Below are 19,653 nucleotides of genomic sequence, written 5' to 3'. Positions count from 1 at the left end.
TGAGCCTCAAACTGTGGTCTTTAGCCTTCACAGGCAAGTTTTTTACTGCTAAGCCATCTCTCCAGCCCAAGTTTTTTTTTTTTTTTGATGAAATGAAACTTATGAACTTTTTCCTAAAATGGGTTATATTTTTAATTCAATTATAAGAACTATTTGTCTAATCTTACATCCCAAATACTAAACATCATTCGTATATACATATATATCTTCTACAGAACATTTGCAACAAAAAATACTGAGTTGGGGGCTGGAGAGATGGCTTAGCAGTTAAGGCACTTACCTGAGAAGCCTAAGGACCCAGATGTGATTCCCCAGGACCCACATAGGTCAGATGTACAGCATGACAAACAGATCTGGAGTTCGTTTGCAGTGGCTGGAGGTCTTGGTGCATCCATTCTCTCTATCTATCTGCCTCTTTCTCTGCCTCTGCCTCTGCCTCTGTCTCTGTATCTCTCTCTCTCTCTCGCCATATATATATATATATATATATATATATATATATATATATATATATATGCTGATTTTTTGTTTATTTTTATTTATTTGTTTGTCACTTGCATGTCTCTTAGAAAATTGTTTATTTAGTCCCTTTGTACATAAAAATCAGTATATAGGGCTGGAGAGATGGCTTAGCAGTCAAGCTCTTGCCTGTGAAGCCTAAGCACCCTGGTTCGAGGCTTGCTTCCCCAGGACCCACGTTAGTCAGATGCACAAGGGGGTACATGTGTCTGGAGATCATTTGCAGTGGTTGGAGGCCCTGGTGTTCTCATTCTCTCTCTCTCTCTCTCTCTCTCTCTCTTTCTCTTTCTGGGCTCAACATTACAAATTGCTTAAGAAATGCTAATCAAAATCTCATTGTAAAGCTGGGCGTGGTAGTGCACGCCTTTAATCCCAGCACTTGGGAGGCAGAGGTAGGAGGATCGCCGTGAGTTCGAGGCCACCCTGAGACTCCATAGTGAATTCCAGGTCAGCCTGGACTAGAGTGAAACCCTACCTCGAAAAACAAACAAACAAAAAAAAATTTTTTTAAATCTCACTGTAGTGTTAATTCACACCACTTGGGTGGTTATTATAAAAAAGAAAATGATAGCAAGTGTTGGTAATATAGAGAAAGGAAATTCTTGCAAGCCATTGGTAGGAATGTAAATTGTTGCAGCCACTATAGAGAACAGTATAGAGGTTCCTCAAAATACTTAAAAAGGCAGAGCTAAATATGTAGGGTGTTTGACTAGCTATACACGACCTGTAGTTCAGTATCAAAATTCTGCAAAACATTCCAGAATCAGTACATTTGTGTGTGTGTGTGTGTGTGTGTGCAGAGGTGGCAGAAGCATGTGTATACATTCTTGCAACTTCTATACTTACAGACAATAAACAACTTCTTGATGAGTGTGACTGTGTGATAAGAAATTGGGCAAACCATTGCCTCTAACCTTCTTATTCCCTTTCAAAATTATTACTGGTTTAGTTCCTTTACTTTTCTGTGTAAATTTTAGAAAACTCTTATCTATAGCTACCAAAAATATCTTACTGGGATTTTCATATGAATTTTTTAAAGCTACTTATCAAATTGCAGAAAATTACCATTTTACTATGTTGAGTCTTCCAATCCATTAACACCGGTATCTATAGCTCCACTTTTTTCAAATAGATTTCTTTCGTTAACACATTATCATGCTCACTATATAGATCTGCATTTATCAATTTATACTTATGAATTTATTTTTGAATGATTATGAATGGTATTTTTACACATTACTTCTCTCATTGCTGTGACAAAGACTGTGAGGGTCACCTGTGTGTCTTGGCACCAAGGACTTATGTAATAAACAGCAGTTCCTTCCCTCTGCCACAACCCCAGTCTCTACCCCACAGCTCCTGCTCCTCACTTCTGCTCCTCTCATTGCCCGTTTTTACTTAACCATCTCATTCATCCTCCCCATTAGAGGCTTTCAGAGAGCACCAGATAGTGGTTTTTACATGGTACCAGTGTCTTCATTACTTTGAAATTTAAGAATCACTAAGCATTTGGATTGGATTCTTAGCCTACATCAAGAAGTGCTAAGAAGGCTGTTGTGAGAGCCACTGTGAAATTGTCAAATAGAAGCTATTTATTCAAGTTTTATCTTCATTAGGCACAATAGCTCACAGTGTTATTTGGGTCTAAGAACAGGGATGTGAGAAAAACATTCACTCCTGTCCTGGGCTCTCAGTTCCTGGGCATGTGGAGATTCATGAGTCCCCAAAACGTGCAGATGAGGGGTTGGACTGTAGGTGTTGGGATGCAAGTGAGGAGATTCAACTGATTGGGCAACAGTGAACCAACCTTACTAAAAGCTTTGAGGAGATTGTTGAGGATTTGCTCTTTCCTCATCCACCCACCTGCCCCTTAAGGCTATAAGGCCACAAGAGCTTCCTGCATTGTTCAAGTCTGGTTTCTGTACTGGGGTATGCCTAACCCCACTCCTAACTCTGATCTACTTTGCTCAGTCAGTCATCCATTGTTTCTCAGCCCCACAGTGTTCCAGGCATTGCTTTAAGCACTATAGGGATCTGGAATCTCCAGGACCTTACAATGTAATAGATGAAAGATGAAGACCAAGTAACTGTGGAACTGCAGGGAAATTGAAGCTGACCTTTGGCCAAGAAGATTCACAGTCTTGCACTTGACTTTAGTCCTAACTCCTTTATTCCCTCTGTTTCTTTCATCAATCATCTATGTACTCTGGTTAGCTTCTCTTGTTAACCTCCTGCACTGGCTAAGGGACTCCATGAACACACATGGGATAATTTGAGATTCATGATTGTCACCAGTGGTATGACTTCAACATGAGGACAAGTTTTCTTGGAAAAATGGCCATGTAAGGCCACAAATTCTATAAGCCCTTTGTAAATAGAAGAGGAGAGCATCTAGTTCCAGTCTTCCATGTATTAGGGGCCAGCTCTGGCACCTTTGAACTGAGTCAGGCCTTTATCTTCCCTCTAACCCCTCATTCCACCATGACTAATCTTAAGGGATACGTACATACATATATATATATATACATAGGTTATAGTTCAGTTTTGTATTTTTTGCCAGGTGTACATTCATAATTATTCTTAGTTTGCCAAATGACAGAAATGGAAAGTGCCACTTGAACTAGAACCTCTAAAAACCGTACTCAACTGGACCTCCCTCTTCAAATGAGATGGGTGGCAGGGGAATAGATGCCAGGCATGCAAGAGAAATCCCCTAGTATAATAAGGACTCCCAGCATAATAGGAGAATTGGAGTTAACATGGTATGGTGGGTAGTTTGACCTTTAGGCCAGCTGAGATTTTGTATGTACCATGCACCTTGATCTAACAAGTGGGGTCTTTCACACTGTAACTTTTAGTGTTCTACTTGTTTTTACCATGTGATACCAGATCATAGGGTAGTAACATTTAGCAAATAAAGATATAGGACTCTTTTTAATTAGAATTTCAGATGAACAACAAAGAATTTATCAGAATAATATGTCCCATTTAATATTAGTTCTATGGCATTGATGTTTTGGAGAGAGTGTATTCCAAGTATTGTATGGGACAGATCCATATCACATTATTCATATTCTGAAATTTGGATTTAACTGGTTTCTTGTATTTTATTTGGCAATGATATATAGATAGAGTGAAAATTGCTATGTAAGGAAAGGACTGGTTTTATTTTTGTCTGTTTATAGAAGCCTAGAGTGGAACCAGTGGGGGCTGGGCCTGGATCTGAATGCAGGAAGAAAGCTTTCACTCATAGGGTGTTCAATGAAGGCCTTGAGGTGTTCATCTTTAGATGGTTTGGAATTAGAAAACTCTGAGAGCCCTTCCAGCTCTGGCAATCTATGAGCCTCTCTACTGGGGAATAGGTATTTTCTTTGGGTATGCATGATCATTGGCCATCATGGAACATAGTTTGCTATGGTAACCTACAGAATATTTGGTCTGTGGACATGGCAATGAAATAAGCAAAACTATATGGTGATAGACAGGTCTCTGGTAACAGTGCTAAGGCTGTTAAACCTCCTTAGTAGGAGGAGAGGAAGGATTATAAGACCTTCACCTGGACCTTACCACTCCCTCCTACTCCCTAGTTGAATGTGGTCTTGGAAGGCACTAGAGTATATAGGAAGTAAAAGTTTAACTAAAGGCAGAACTCCATCCATGAAGGTTTTTGAGAAGCTATCACCCATGCTGGGGTTGGACTTTTCAGTGACAGAGCTTTTTTGAGTCACTCATATTCCTGTAAGCATCCATGCTCCTATAAGTCTAATAAACTAACTCATTGGTTTACCACTTTGGATTTGGGACACTGACATATTTGGTGCTTCACTGGTGCCTTATTTAGAGTAAATCAACATTTGTTTGCTTCTCCTCAGAAAAATAATTCAACTGCTTTAGAATCTTCATGATTCTATGTGCATGGAGTGCAGAGATGAGACAGGGCTAAGATGGAAAACTAAAAGACCTTAAACAGCCTTGAATATTTCTCTGGTATTGGCATGGGGAGACATATGCTAATCCTGGGCATATGGCCTTCTCTATGTGGATGGAAAGGCAGAGCTTCTAGAATATTCCAAATGACTGACAGTGTTCGTTCTTCAATCTCTGTCATCTTTTCTCCAAGGTCATGCAGCTCAGAGGGAAAGCCATTCCCCAGGTCTGAGGTAGCTTTACTCTGGGCCTTAGTTCCATGCTGTTCTCTATCTACTTCTTTTCTTAGTACTAGTAACAGTAGTAACCTCCATGGACAACATTTCACAGTCCACAGTGTGATTAACCATCTGTCACTATTCATTATCTTTGATTTACAAGTGAGGAAACCAAGTCTCAGTGATTTGCCCAGTACCTGCCTCCTAGGATATCTTCCATCCACTAGGATATTTAGAAATATTATTTACATATTTGTGTGTGTGTGTGTGTGTGTGTGTGTGTGTGTGTAGGCATGCCAGTGCTTCTTGCCACTGCAAATGTACACTGATGCTTGCACCAATGTATTTCTTTTAAATTGGACTTACATGGGTGTCTTGGGAATTGAACATCAGCCAGCAGGTTTTCTTTGCAAGCAGGTGCCTTTATTGCTGAGCCATATTCCCAGCTCTCCTGATAAGATTCCTAATTTCCTTTTGCTAACACTTGAGCTTTTCATTTTTTGAGTCTTAAAGAAATTTGATTTTGAGCCGGGCGTGGTGGTGCACGCCTTTAATCCCAGCACTCGGGAGGCAGAGGTAGGAGGATTGCCATGAGTTCAAGGTCACCCTGAGATGACAGAGTTAATTCCAGGTCAGCCTGGACCAGAGTGAGACCCTACCTCGAAAAAAAAAAAAAAAGAAGAAATTTGATTTCTATGCATTCATTTTCCCCATCTAGTTGATAATCTATTTACTAAAATGCAAGGTGAAACACATTAGGAGATTAGTCCTATCAAGGGAACATGGTGGTGAACATTTGTAAGTCCTCTAGTTAAGCATATAGAGGTGTGTGTGTATGTATGTGTGTGTTGTGAGACTGAGAATTACTTTGAACTTCTGATCCTCTTGTTTACACCTCTCAAGTGCTGGGATTACAGGCTACATCACCGAGGGCACTTACAAATTATTCATTTATTTATGAGAGAGAGAGAGAAAGAGAGAGCGCTCCTGGGCCTCCAGTCACTGCAAATGAATTCCAGACATATGTACCACCATATGCATCTGGTTTACGTGGGTATTGGGGAATTTAACCTGGATTCTTAGGCTTTTCAGGCAAGTGCTTTAACTGCTAAGCCATTTCTCCAGCCCATCAAGTGCATTTTTAAGACAAATGTCAGTGAGTGTTTCTTTTTTATTAATTTTTATTAGCATTTTCCATGATTATAAAAAATATCCCATGGTAATTCCCTCCCTCTCCCCCCACACTTTCCCCTTTGAAATTCCATTCTCCATCATATTACCTCCCCATTACAATCATTGTAATTACATATATACAATATCAACCTATTAAGTACCCTCCTCCCTTCCTTTCTCTTCCCTTTATGTCTCCTTTTTAACTTACTGGCCTCTGCTACTAAGGATTTTCCTTCTCACGCAGAAGCCCAATCATCTGTAGCTAGGGTTCACATATGAGACAGCAGTGAGTGTTTCTTGCATGATGGCCTGTATTAGCAGTTGGTGGGCTATGAGCATACTAAGACCATGAACATCCCAGAGAGTTCCCACACCAAAATGGAAAGTGGGGAAGTAGCATCAAGAGACAAATGTATGAAGAGTTGGGAGCCTCAAAATTTCTCAGAGCCATACTTGACTTTTTCAAAGGTAGCTTGGTGGAAGGAAGGAATGATCACTCAGGCCACAATCCTCTTCTTCCCCATCAGGTAGCTATTCCCCACAAGTCCTCACTTGCTGCCTTGGCTGGACTGAGATAGCTCTTCCTTGGCAGAGAAGTGCAGACTTTCTCCCTACAGGTTCCCCAAAGGCATCACAGAATGTTCCTCTTCCTCTGTCCTATTTCTATCGCTAATGCTTTTGTCAAATACAAATACATCTTGCGTGGAATTCCAGTGTTAAACAGATGAAAAGAGAGCTGGTACTCTGTTTTCAGAGGGCATGTCAGTCCCCTTTCTGCCAATGCTCTGCTGTATGTGCCTTTGGAGCAAGTCTCTGGAAACCCAGCATTGACAGGACACACTTCAGAAACCAGCAGCTGGCTCGACTTGTCATGCACTCCATCACAACTGGTGGCCTGTAAGAAATGTTTACTATCTCATGTTCCTCATTCCCATTGTCCACTGGCGTGGAGTCAGAATCTTGACCATCACCTATGGCCCCCTCCCCTGCACCTGCCCACCAGATCCCCATATCAGACTCTTTCTCAACTGCCTGCGTCTGTTCTGTCCATTGCTTTGTTCCACAACCTGGAATAGTATCAGAAAGTTTTCCAGCTGAGTCAGGAATGGTGATGTACACGTTTAATTCCAACCCTGAGGAGACTGGGTTGGAAGTATTGTGAGTTTAAGGCAAGCCTTGGCTATATTGTGAGAACCTTATCTCAGGAAAAGAAAAAGCAAAAATCAAGTTTCCTTAATGAGAGTCCACATCCTAATAAGAGGTGAGGCACCTCTACCCTAAAGAATGAAGTCATCTAGGCATGGTGACGCACACCTTTAATCCCAGCATTTGGGAGGTAGAGGTAGGAGGATTGCTGTAAGTTAGAGGCCTCCCTGAGATGACATAGTGAATTCCAGATCAGCTTGAGCTAGAGTGAGACCCTACCTTGAAAACAGAAAAAGAAAAAAAAGAATGAAGTCAGTCAGATGAAGAGACAGAGAGAAAGAGACCTAGGCCAGCAGGTCTTTCTGTGCTCGCAAAGATTGTATGCCATTTTGTGCCTTAGATCATGAATGATTTACTTTGAATGGAGGTGCACCTGGTCCTGCAAGTAGGTGTTAGAGAGGGAAAGGCCAGGCTGTCCATCAATCATAGTAATAGCAGGGTCCTGACTGCTACCCTGTGCCCAAAATTTGCTTCTATGTGGCCTTTGGCACAAATTACCTTCCTTGGTCAGAAGCAGACCTCACCTCAGTGGCCACTCTCTGTCTTGGGGTCCAGACACACAGAGGCGCTTTTCACCCTTCCTTCTCATGAGGCCTTCACAGAAGAAGCATTTCAGCTAGGCAGGGGAGCTGCTCCCAACATCCTCTACGGTTTTCTTCTGATATGGATGGCACCAAGGCCAGATGCAGAGATGACCCCCAGGCAATGTCAAGGCCCATGGAGGGTAATCAGCAACATGATTCCCTTCTGAAGGCAATTAAGCCTCAGAAAGGAGAGGGTACAAGTGGGACTTCTGTTTTGGAAGAGACATTATGTTATCTGCATGTAGGATCTGACCATCTTCTATCATCTCCACACCCACCAGACTGGCCTGAGGCACATCATCTACTACAAAAATGATTGCAGTAACCTCTCAAAGACCCCACTTTCTTCTCCACCCCTTAAAACATATTTTATAACTCTCACTCTTTTCTGCTCAGAAACCTTCTGTGGCTTCCCATTTGGGTCAGAGTGAAAAGATAAGTCCATACTTGGGCCTATAAGGCCCTCCAAAATCTAGGTCCTGTCAATCTCTCCTGCCTTATCCACATAGTTCCCACCACTCACTTGTCTTAAGTCTTCTTTCTGCTGCTTACAACCTGCCAACACACCTTATTTCATGGACTAGGAACTGATGGTGCCCCTCTACCTGGAACATTAGCCACATGACTTAGTTCCTTCAAACCTGGGTTCAAATGCCACCTTTGCAGTGTGGCCTTCCCTGACCACCCCTTTCAAAACTGTAGAGCCTGCTGTTTCTACCCAACCTTTCTCAGTCCGGGAAAAATTGCTGGTCTAGCTCTTTCCTACTTGGCTTTTTTTTTTTTTTTTTTTTTTTGCCCTGTAACATTTGCCTTTATATTCTATAGTTACGTGATCAATTAATTTATATAATCCATCTCCCTCACAAGAATGTCAACTTCTGGGTTGGAGAGATGTCTTACCGGTTAAGCGCTTGCCTGTGAAGCCTAAGGACCCCGGTTCGAGGCTCGGTTCCCCAGGTCCCACGTTAGCCAGATGCACAAGGGGGCACATGCGTCTGGAGTTCGTTTGCAGAGGCTGGAAGCCCTGGCACGCCCATTCTCTCTCTCTCCCTCTATCTGTCTTTCTCTCTGTGTCTGTCGCTCTCAAATAAATAAATAAATAATTTAAAAAAAGAATGTCAACTTCTCAAAAGCATTTCAAAGTTTCCATTTATATTGTTCACTGATGCAACCCAGCTACCCAGAACAGTGCCTGGCACATATTATGGCCTCAATAGTTATGTTGCCTGAAGAAACCCTTCCAGTCTTTGTCATATATCTGACCGCTAGCACACACCTAGATGCCTTGACATTCCAACATAGCCAGCACACACTAATACCCATTTGGAAATGCCACTTACTGACATGGATATAAGACAAAAATATGTTGACAAGCCGGGTGTGGTGGCGCACGCCTTTAATCCCAGCACTCTGGAGGCAGAGGTAGGAGGATTACTGTAAGTTTGAGGCCTCCCTGAGACTACAGAATGAATTCCAGGTCAGCTTGGACTAGAGTGAAACCCTACCTCAAAAAACAAACAAACAAACAAAAATGTTGACAATTACATACATATTTACCTTTGTACATATGTGCTCATATGTTTATTGCTATGACCTTGAGGGATTTATTTTTCGAGGTAAGGTCTAGCCCAGGCTGACCTGGAATTCACTATGGAGTCTCAGGGTGGCCTCGAGCTCATGGTGATCCTCCTACCTCTGCCTCCCAAGTGCTGGGATTAAAGGTGTGTGCCACCATGAGCAGTTTAGGATTTTTTATTTTTTTTGCCAAATGCTCTTATAAATTTTTTTTTTTTTTGGTTTTTCGAGGTAGGGTCTCACTCTAGCCCAGGCTGACCTGGAATTCACTATGGAGTCTCAGGGTAGCCTTGAACTCATGGTGATCCTCCTACCTCTGCCTCCCAAGTGCTGGGATTAAAGGCGTGTGCCACCACGCCTGGCCTCTCTTATAAAAATTTGAACCAGGCTAGGGAGATGGCTCAGTGGTTAAGGCACTTGTTGCAAGACCTAATGACCCAGGTTCAATTCCCCAGTACCCATGTAAAGCCAGATACATAAGGAAGTGCATGCATTTGGAATTTGTTTACAGCAGCTGGGAGGTCTTGGTGTGCCCATTCTCTTTCCCTCCCCCTCTCTCTCCTGGACATCATGGTGCATGCCTTTAATCCCACACTCAGGAGGCAGAGGTATGAGAATCACTGAGTTTGAGGGCAGCCTGACACTACATAGTGAATTCCAGGTCAGCCTGGGCTAGAGTGAGACCCTATCTCAAAAAGCAAAAAAAAAAAAAAAAAAAAAAAAAAAAAAAAATTAAATCTCCCAAATAGCAAATAGTTGAAAGAATCGTGTAGTGAATACCAGCCACATAGATTGCACAGAAAATATCTTGATGTATTTGATTCATGACTTATCTGTCCATACATATTCATGTGTATGTGTATGCATACATGTGAAAGACAGAGGACTATCTTGAATGTCAACCTCAGGAACAATGTCCACCTTTATTTGTTTTTTTTTTTTTTTTTTTTTTTTTTTTCTTGAGACAGTGTCTGTCACTGGCCTTGAATTCACCAACTAGGCTAGATTATCAGCTAGTGAATCTCAAGGATCCTCCTGTCTCTGCCTTCTGCCTGGAATTATAGGTCTACTCACTATGACTGGCATTTTTATGTAGGCATTAAGGATAGAGCTCAGGTTCTTATAAGGCAAGAACTTTACTGACTGAGCCATCTCTCCAGTCTTATTTACTGAATTTTGATAAATGATTTCTGATCCATGTCTCATCAAGATAAGGAGAATATCACTGTTTCCCACCCCAAACACTTTGATTTTTTTTTTTTACTCTAGATTCATTTTGACTGTTGTAAAATTCATGCACACAGAATTTCATGATATGTACTAACATTTGGTTTTTTCATTCCATAGAAATTGTGTTCAGCACCTATTATATGTCAACATGTGATGTCCCTTCACTGTGAATAATGACCAAGAGGTCAAAAGTGTTTCTAGGGCTGACCTGTGACTTCTTTGGATTCTCCAGTTACATTCTCCCAAAAATATTGATAGTTGGGTCTCATGCACAGATGTGAAGGCCATGAGTCTGTCTCATCTGAGCCCCAGGTTCCTTCCTGCTCACCACTCCCCCATTTTCAGACTGACCCTGGCAGTCTCTTGCCAGCCCCACTCCACCCACTCACTTCCCACACTAGGGCTTCATTCGCGATGCTCTATCCAGGTGTGTAAGAGAATGTCACAATCTTAGCCTAGACTAGGCTCAAGTGGGTAAAAGTGCAGGTGGGTGGGCAGCTGGAAGGAACTGGACAAGCAGAGGCGGTAGGATGTCCTGGAATCTGGTGGAGGGGTGGGACAGGGGGTGGAGACTAGGCCCCAGCTGGAAAGAAAGGCTGAGAGGAAAGATGGCAAGGTCTGAACAACCAGGGCTAGGCAGCAGCTGAACAGCACTTACCTGGAGACATTGGGATCCTGGTCATAATGTTCATGCCCTCCAAGAAGGACCTCAAGACTGCCCTGGAGGTCTTTGCTATTTTCCAGTGGGCCCTCAGTGCCTTCCTTATTGGTAAGTTTTTAGGCTACTTAGGGGTGACCAGCCAATCTAGGTTGCCTGGGATTGAAAGTTTCTGGGGCTGTAAAATGCTTAATACTAACATTTGAATTGTCCCAGGCAAGCCAGGACAGTTGTTCCCTCTGGCCTGTGGCCTCACTCACCTAGGCAGAAGATTTGTGGGATCTGTGAGTGACCACATGGATGTGGAAGTGCTCATGTGAGCATGTTCCTATGCTGGACTGTGTGTTTGGTTATGTATGTGCATGCACTTTCATGCAGGTGTGCATGGTGAGCCCATTTGGGTCTATACTGGGGTGTAGAGGCCATGCTTTGAAAAAATGAGCAGCAAGTCCACTGAGACTAGCCAAGGAGAAAAGCTTGGCTAAAACCACATGGGACACAACCAAATTATATGGAGAAAAAGTTAACCTGATGGCAGACGGAGTCTCTGGAAACCAGTTAACCAGAGGAATTCAATCACTTATTTATTGATTCCTCCCCCCCACCAACATCTCTTCCACAAACCCTTCATGAAAAATTACATGCTGAGTGTTGTGTTCTAGATGCTTGGACACACCATTGCTGTGGAAGAGAGTGGGGCTGAAAAATATTCTTGCCTGACCCGTGGTTTGTGTGAGTACTGACAAAAGTCAGGGAGTGAATTAAGTGACTTTGTAAGCAGTTTGATAAAGCAGAATAGGTAGGCCTTGGGAACTTGGATCTGGCACAAAGGCATGCTAGTGAATGAGTATTCCTTGCTTTAACTCACCACAAGAGGTCATGTAGTAGGAAGAACAGGGGCCTGCCTTTGGTGGGAACCAGGATCCCCTAATAGTAAAAAGGTCACGGTAAATTAACCTGGGAATGATGGAAATCAGAGCTGGAAGAAGGGAATTCATGCCTATTACTTTGTACTAGTATTTTCATATATATTAATTCATTTACCCTATGCCAACATTATGACAGTAAAAGCTAGCTATTATTATGTATAAGAAGTCATACCAATAGCTATATATACATACCAATAACTAATATTCCTATAATATTAGCTCACAGTTACTGGCCCCTTTTTTAGTGCAAGTAACTCATGTGATGACTAATAGTTTGCATTGTACAAATGAAGAAGCAGAAGTCCACATAGTAGAAGTGGCCTGTTCAAGATCGCATAGTTAGGGGGTAGAACCGCTAGGCTGAGCATTGAGCTCACAAGGGCCCACGTCTTGTTGATGATTTCATTTCTGTGTACTGCTCAAAGGGAGGTTGGGTATGGAGGCTGGTATGCACAGTAGGATGGGGAAGAAAAAGGAAGGCAGGCCTTCTGTACTTGCAAAAGCAGGTCTGGATAGAAAGTGAAAAAGCCAGCTTACAATGGGTTCTTAAGGAAGACAAGACTCCTGCTGGGCCTGTAACCCTCCTGCCCTGTGATCTAGGTCAATATCATCTTCAGTAAGGCCTGGGCTCTCCATCTGGCTCCAGAGGCAGCTCTGCTCATAGTCATCCTCCTACTGCTGGCTCTCAAGCACATCCAAGCTGAATGTACCTGGAAAACTGTAGACACTTCTATCCATTTATTTACAACAGGCTTTTGCTTTGACTCCAGAGTGCTCAGAAACTTGAATTAGTGGTCTTATGGCACCTGCTTGTATACACCCCAAAGCTTTAGGATACTGGTTTCTGTTCTGTGGGGATGTATCCTCGACTATTTATTGATGTTTACAAGGGCCAGGCTCCATGAAGGTAGCTGGAACCTTTAGTCTGACATCTCTCCTTCCTCAATACATTTGTCAATCTCATTCTGCAGAGGAAACCACTGTTATCCAGGCTTGTATGAATACATGTGTGTGCATATAGCCAGACATTATGGTGATGATATATGTATATAACATACACAAATGTGCAGACATATGCAAGGTAATACACATACACACACATACATATAGCTAAGAGACATATATACAATATGAATGTTGAAAACAGTTTTTGGAAACAGATTGACTATTTTAATTCCAGCTCTACTTATTATCTCAAATTATCCTCTATGAGCCTTTTATTTGTAAAACTGATATACTTAGGGCACTTTAATCAAGATCCTCTAGGTAGACTGGGGTAATAAACTAACCTTGAAGTCTCAGTGGCTTAAGTCAGTAAATGTTTATTTCAGGTTCATTCTAAATGTTTGAAACATGATGAAGAACTCTCAGGGCACTATGGACCCTATTGTTCAGGTTAATGGAGGCACTGCCAAATTGTGATGCTGTAAAATATGGCTTCAGGGGTTACCACAGTATGGGAAAAGAAGGGCATGGAGGACCCGTATGCAGTCCTTGCTACCTCCAACTGAAAGTGATAAAACAATGACTCATAGCCTTATTTTGAACTTCCTTAATTATGAATGAGGTTGAGAATCTTTTTTTATATGTTCATCAAAAATTAGTATTTCTTGGGGCTGGAGATGGCTCAGCCTTTAAGGCATTTGCCTGAAAATCCTAATGACCTGGGGTTGATTCCTCAGTACCCACATAAAGCCAGATGCACAATGTAGCACATGCATCTGGAGTTTGTTTGCAGTGGCTAGAGGCCCTGGCGTGCCCATTCTCTTTCTCTCATCTCCTTGCAAATAAATAAATAAATTTATTTTAAAAATTAGCACTTCTCTCTTTTTTTGTTAACATTCCACTGTGACCTTTGTCTATTTTGCTGTTCAATTTGATTTGACTCTTGAAGGACAGGTGAAGGAAGAATGAGCCTTGGGGGAGCAGATTGGGCAAGCCCAGGGCTTACAATGGTTAAGTGGGATGGGGTTAGAGGCACACAACTGGTAATCCATGCATTTTGAATGACTGAATGAGGGAGAGAGGGAAGAAAGTAAGGAAGAAAAGAACTGGAGCAGGAAAAGTACTGATTGTATACCACAGTGAAAACCATCTAAAGGAGTTCGGGCTTTTTCTCAAAGGCCATGTGGAACCAGGATAGGGCAGGGCACAAGGTCATGGCATCAGGTTTGTATTTGTGTGTGTGGGGGGTATGTGTAGTATGGTTTGTGTGTATATGCACATATGTGTGCAGATGCATGTGCCCCATGCCCATGTGTCTGGAGAGAAGACAGAGGAGAACATCAGGAGTCCTCCTCTATCACTCATCCACATGTTTCCTTGAGAAGGAGTCTCTTACTGAGCCCAGAACAGTGGTTATTTTGATCAGACTGGCTGACCAGCATGCCCCAACAATTCCCCAGGCCCTGTTCCCCATAGGATTGGGGTTATAGGAGCATGTGAATACATCCATTTGTTTATGTGGGTCATGGGATATTGAACTCAGAATGAATCAGGCCCTCTCAGGCTCTCATGATTGCATGGCAAGTGCTCTTGCTTGCTAAACCATCCCCAGGTTTGTGTTTCAAGAGATTAAGCTCTGTGGAGCAAAATGATTTCTGGAGGACAGGAGTAGAAGCTGTGATGTCAGCAGGATGTTTAGAGGGTGGCAATTTGGACCAGGATAGTAGTGATGGGGAGGAAAAGAAGAGGAATAAAAGAATTGGAGTGGAATCAACATAAGTTATAATCAAAAGATGTCTGTGAGACAAAGGGAGAAAACAAGACCAAGTTTGAAGGCCCTATCATGAACAGACTGAGGGGTGGATGGTGCAGAGAAGGAGTGGCTACAAGGTGAGTGAGTGCAGGGAGAAAGCTGTCCCAAATGACTTTTACTTCGAGCTTGGCACAGGAGTATACAGCAAAGTATGAGCAGGCAAAAGAGCTTTTGGCCCTGATGGCAGGGGATGTGGGCTCCAGGCTTGACCCTTCACTCATCGGTTCACATGAGGCATGTGGGACAAATAGCCCTTCAGAGCCCTCCCAGCTCTTCTCCCTAAGAATGTAACCATATCCATTTTGGATCCTAAAGGCCTTGGGATAGACTTTCACAGCAAGTCTATGAGGAAGATAGGCCACATATGACCTTTTAATTCCTATTTTACAGATGATGAACTAAATATTAGCAATATAAGTGGAATATCCAGGGTTGATCCCATCACAGGGCACTCCACCTGAGGCCACACTCACAAGATTTCTTCAGCTCTATTTGGTGTTGAGTAAAGCTCAAGGGAAGTGGGAAGAGGTCCTTAAGAACAAAGTAGACCCAGACTGGAGAGATGGCTTAGCAGTTAAGATGCTTGCCTGTGAAGCCTAAGGACTGCTGTTTGACATTCCAGGTCCCATGTAAGCCAGACACACAAAGTGAGGCAAGCATGCAAGGTCACACATGTGCACAAGGGTGCACACACGTCTGGAGTTCAAGTGCAGTGGCTGGAGGCCCTGGTGTGCCAATTCTCTCTCTCATTCTCTCTCACTCTAGCTCTCTCACCTAAAAAAGGCCAGTCTGTTGGGCTTGCCTCAAAAATAAAGAAAAGGGGGCTGGAGACATGGTTTAGCAGTTAAGGCGTTTGCCTACAAAGCCAAAGGATCCTGGTTCAATTCTCCAAGACCCATGTAAGCCAGATGCACAAGGGAGTGCATGCATCTGGAGTTCATTTGCAGTAGCTAGAAACCCTGGCACACCCATTCTCATTCTCTCTCTCTCTCTCTCTCTCCTTCTTTCTCTCAAATAAATAAGTAAATAAAATATATTTAAAAAATAAAGAGAAAGAATAGAGTAGAACCATGCTGCATGTCAATTATCAAAGAAGCCAGTAGTTTTAGTTAGCTCATATCCACAGCTTACAACTGCTGGCCTTTGTTTTTTATAGTACTGTTCCCCAGATGCAGTTAGTCATTTTTAATTTTGTTAGCTATTTTTTCTGATATTTACTTCAATTTTTCTAAAGTTCACTATTTGCAATTTCTAAACTGTTACTTTCTGATGTAACAATCTGAAACATTATCTATTGACTTCTTGATACAGAAGATGAGAATTTGCCTCTATACAATATTGCTTGGACTTCCTCTTTTCAAAATTGTCATGGAACAGGTTTTGGTTAAATGCCTGAGTATATAGTATTCATAATTGAACTAATCAGTGTACCAAGATTGTTTTCTTTCTCACATGGCTTATTTTTAATATATTTTTTATTTAACTTCGATACTTACAGACAACAAACTGTGGTATTTGCCTCCCCTCCCCCACCTTCCCCTTTATAACTCTGCTCACTGTTATATCCCCTCCCTCTCTCCATTAGTCTCTTTTAATTTGATCACATGGCTTATTTTTCCTGATGTTAATAATTGACCTGTTTCAAATTTTTATCTACTAGATGTCTATTTGTTATCACTAATTGACCCAAAAGATTTTCACATACATGTTAATCACTCAATAGGTGCAAATACTTTGGGGTCCTTAGTGCAGTATTTATTCCCTAGAGGGTAGCATTGCTCAAACCTCTCATCTTTCTGTTATGATCCGGCCTAAATCATTACCATCATTACCAGGACCTTTGGGGGCAACTTGGGAGTTGTTCAGTCTGGGTGATATGCAAATTTTGGACTGAACTTGCATACCCCATCCCCACAGCAAGTGTTTGGTGGAGATCCAGCCTTGCTTTCTAGACCCAAATCAAGTTCCCAAAGAAGAGGGGTACTGGGGCCATGTGAGGAAGTGAGTGTTGAGTGAGAGTGTGACTTTGGGGTAGACATAATGGATGAGGGAGGATGAGTGTGAGGATCTATTCATTAACTCTTGGCTGGGCTCCTTTTAGCAACCACTGTGATCTTTGTCAACCTCTACCTGGTGGTATTCACGTCATATTGGCCTGTCACTGTGCTCATTCTCACTTGGCTGGCTTTTGACTGGAAGACTCCTGAACGAGGTAAGGACCCTACTAGGCTGTCTTGCCACATGTTCTTTTTCCCTCTTCTTTCTTAATCTCCAGAGGCTCTGGCCTATTCCCAGGCTGCCCTTTGGCCTGTCCCACCCTGGGTAGGGAAGCTGAAGGAAGGAGTTATTTTAAGGTCATGGGCCCATTTCAGATCTGGAATGGGTTAGGGGGAGACAGCTGATGAAGCAGAAGCTCAGCCTGTCCTGAGTTTGTCTTGGTATTTCATCCTAGTCATCCCTTAAGAGGGCATAAAAAGACAGGGAGTGAGCGCATCCTGTCGCAGGCCCAAAAGAGGACAGTGGGGGTAGATAGAGATTGGCTACATTGTCTCTGTTTTTAGGAGGTCGCAGGTTTAACTGTGTGAGGAAGTGGCGTCTATGGAAACATTATGGCGATTATTTCCCACTAAAAGTAAGTAACACAGAGCAGCAGCTGGCCCCTGGGCTAGCCTCAGTTGGTGCTAGCAGTTGGGTCAGAGTTGGGGTGGAGGGCATCAACACATTGAGTCTTATGAGAATGATGGCCCCTCCTTGTATGATTGGACCCCACAGCCCTTTCCCTTCCAGTTTTCTGATCTGCCCTCCTGACTTCACTTTCCTCTACAGCTTTTGAAGACTCATGATATTCCCCCCAGCCACAACTACATCCTTGCCTGCCACCCTCATGGGGTCCTGGCTCATTCATGGTTTGGGCACTTTGGCACCGAAAGTTCAGGCTTCTCCAAGGTCTTTCCTGGCATCACCCCTTATTTGCTCACACTCGGAGCCTTTTTCTGGGTGCCTTTCCTCAGGGAATATGTAATGTCTACAGGTGAGTTGGCTCCTAAGGCACAAAGCCACATAAAAGGCCCCCTAAGGGACAAGTGGAGGTGTAAGTGAGAGTAAGGCCTCTGTGATCCTCTCTGGTACTGAACAGCTCCCCGGACCCATAGGCCAAGAAGGATGCACCTTAAAGAGGGAAGGAGGTAGGCAAGTTGGAGGGAGTTGAGTAATTGATGACCTCTTGGCTTTTTTCTGCCCACCAGGAACCTGCTCTGTGAGTCAATCTTCCATAGATTTTTTGCTTACTCGTAAGGGCACAGGCAAAATGCTCATCGTGGTGGTTGGTGGCCTAGCTGAGTGCAGATATGGCATACCAGACTCTTTTACCCTGGTCTTGAAGAACCGGAATGGTTTTGTGCGCATGGCCTTACGGCATGGGTAAGGATGACTGTGGTCAAAGGGGGGAGTGTACCCAAAAACCTAGCAGGGAAGGATGATGGAGTTTTAAGGAAGTGGTATCTAAAGAGGAAGTAAGGCATATACAAACCCTTGTTATTAACCACAGCCACCACACACACACACACATTTTATTATCTGTCAGTTGAAAATATAGCAAAGAGAAAAGGGAAAGGATTAAAGCCAGCTCTGAGTTTGGGTAGAGCTAGGTGGGACTAGGTCCTTGATGCACTTCTAATTGTGAAGAAAGTTCAAGGCCAGACCCCACTCTCTTTGTCCTAACACAACCCTCTAATCCAGGCCATGGATGCACCTCAGTGGAGAGAAAACCAAGCTTACTATTTGGATAAAGGGAAGAAGACAAATGGGAGGGCCTTTGGCCTTATCTGACAAGCAATTCAGACCTTGCCATTCCTAGGAACCACTGGGCTTGTTTCCTTTCAAAAACTGCTATTTTGCCCTCAAAGGCATCCCACTCAGCTGGGACCTTGGCCTTGCTGGACTGAACTTTAGGGAAACTGTATGCAGACCCAGGGACTGCTTGTGGTCAGCATGTCTTGTTCAGTAGGGTCTCTGTCTTTCTTCACATTAAAGAACATGCTTTTCCTCTGCAGTGTCTCTCTAATCCCTGCCTATTCCTTTGGGGAAGAAAATCTCTATAAACAGCACATTTTCACTCCTGGAGGCTTCATCAATCGTTTTCAGAAGTGGTTCCAGCGGGTAGTGCACATCTACCCTTGTGCTTTCTATGGGCGTGGCTTCACCAAGAACTCCTGGGGCTTTCTGCCCTATTCTCAGCCTGTAACCACCATTGGTAAGTGGGCCTTATTGTTGGCCGCCTTGGACTAGGATGAAGGATAAACGTATGAGGCTGATCCTCAGCCCTGGCTGTTCTTGGAGACGGGGGATGAATGGTGGCTGGGGTGAGGGTGGGAAAAAGCTGGGCTTGAGGCCAGGGGGCTGTTCTGAGGAGTGAACTATTCTGATGTTTTCCCCCCTTTTTATCTCTCCTGATAGTTGGCGAGCCTCTACCACTGCCCAAGATTGAGAACCCAAGCAAGGAGACTGTGGCAAAATACCATGCACTTTATATTGATGCTCTACGCAAACTGTTTGACCAACATAAGACCAAGTTTGGCATCTCAGAGACCCAGGAGCTGGTGATAGTTTGAAAGGTATCCTTGGCAACAGCATGACTGGAAAGTGTGGAATTGGTGAAAACAGGACAAGTCACATATGGGCCCCTCACTCTTGACTTGACCAGCCCTCACCAGAGAGAAAAGCTGTCAGTTTGGTAGGTTTCTGCACCCATTTTTCCACTTTCATTTCTTTCTTCTAATTCTTTCCTTTTTCCCTAGGACAGGGAAGACCCTAAGGCAGAGGTTTACTGAAAGGTCTCTCTCCATGGTAACCAGCACTGAGGAAAACCAAGGACAGA

At 43.1% G+C, this 19,653-nt stretch overlaps 1 protein-coding gene across 1 annotated transcript; it reads left to right on the top strand.

The window, feature by feature from the left end:
- Nucleotides 1-11,116: 11,116 nt before the first annotated feature.
- Awat2 (acyl-CoA wax alcohol acyltransferase 2) lies at nt 11,117-19,387 on the top strand. Its single transcript, XM_004660987.2, has 7 exons — nt 11,117-11,201; nt 16,879-16,989; nt 17,339-17,409; nt 17,604-17,808; nt 18,023-18,197; nt 18,830-19,029; nt 19,233-19,387. Exons 1-7 carry the CDS (start codon nt 11,117-11,119, stop codon nt 19,385-19,387), a joined length of 1,002 nt encoding a protein of 333 aa, XP_004661044.1.
- The last annotated feature ends 266 nt before the right edge of the window (nt 19,388-19,653 follow it).

The sequence above is a fragment of the Jaculus jaculus genome, chromosome X, assembly GCF_020740685.1.
Source record: "Jaculus jaculus isolate mJacJac1 chromosome X, mJacJac1.mat.Y.cur, whole genome shotgun sequence".
Lineage (NCBI taxonomy): Eukaryota > Metazoa > Chordata > Mammalia > Rodentia > Dipodidae > Jaculus > Jaculus jaculus.
Note: the sequence above shows the minus strand (reverse complement) of the source record. Positions and strands in the feature narration are given on the sequence as shown.

What these genes read in the sequence shown, in the direction of transcription:
- Awat2 (XM_004660987.2), top strand. Translation starts at nt 11,117, where the DNA reads ATGTTCATGCCCTCCAAGAAGGACCTCAAGACTGCCCTGGAGGTCTTT. An exon ending in CGCATGGCCTTACGGCATGG is followed by an intron (nt 18,198 to 18,829) that starts GTAAGGATGACT and finishes TTTCCTCTGCAG; the next exon opens with TGTCTCTCTAATCCCTGCCT. An exon ending in TCAGCCTGTAACCACCATTG is followed by an intron (nt 19,030 to 19,232) that starts GTAAGTGGGCCT and finishes CTCTCCTGATAG; the next exon opens with TTGGCGAGCCTCTACCACTG.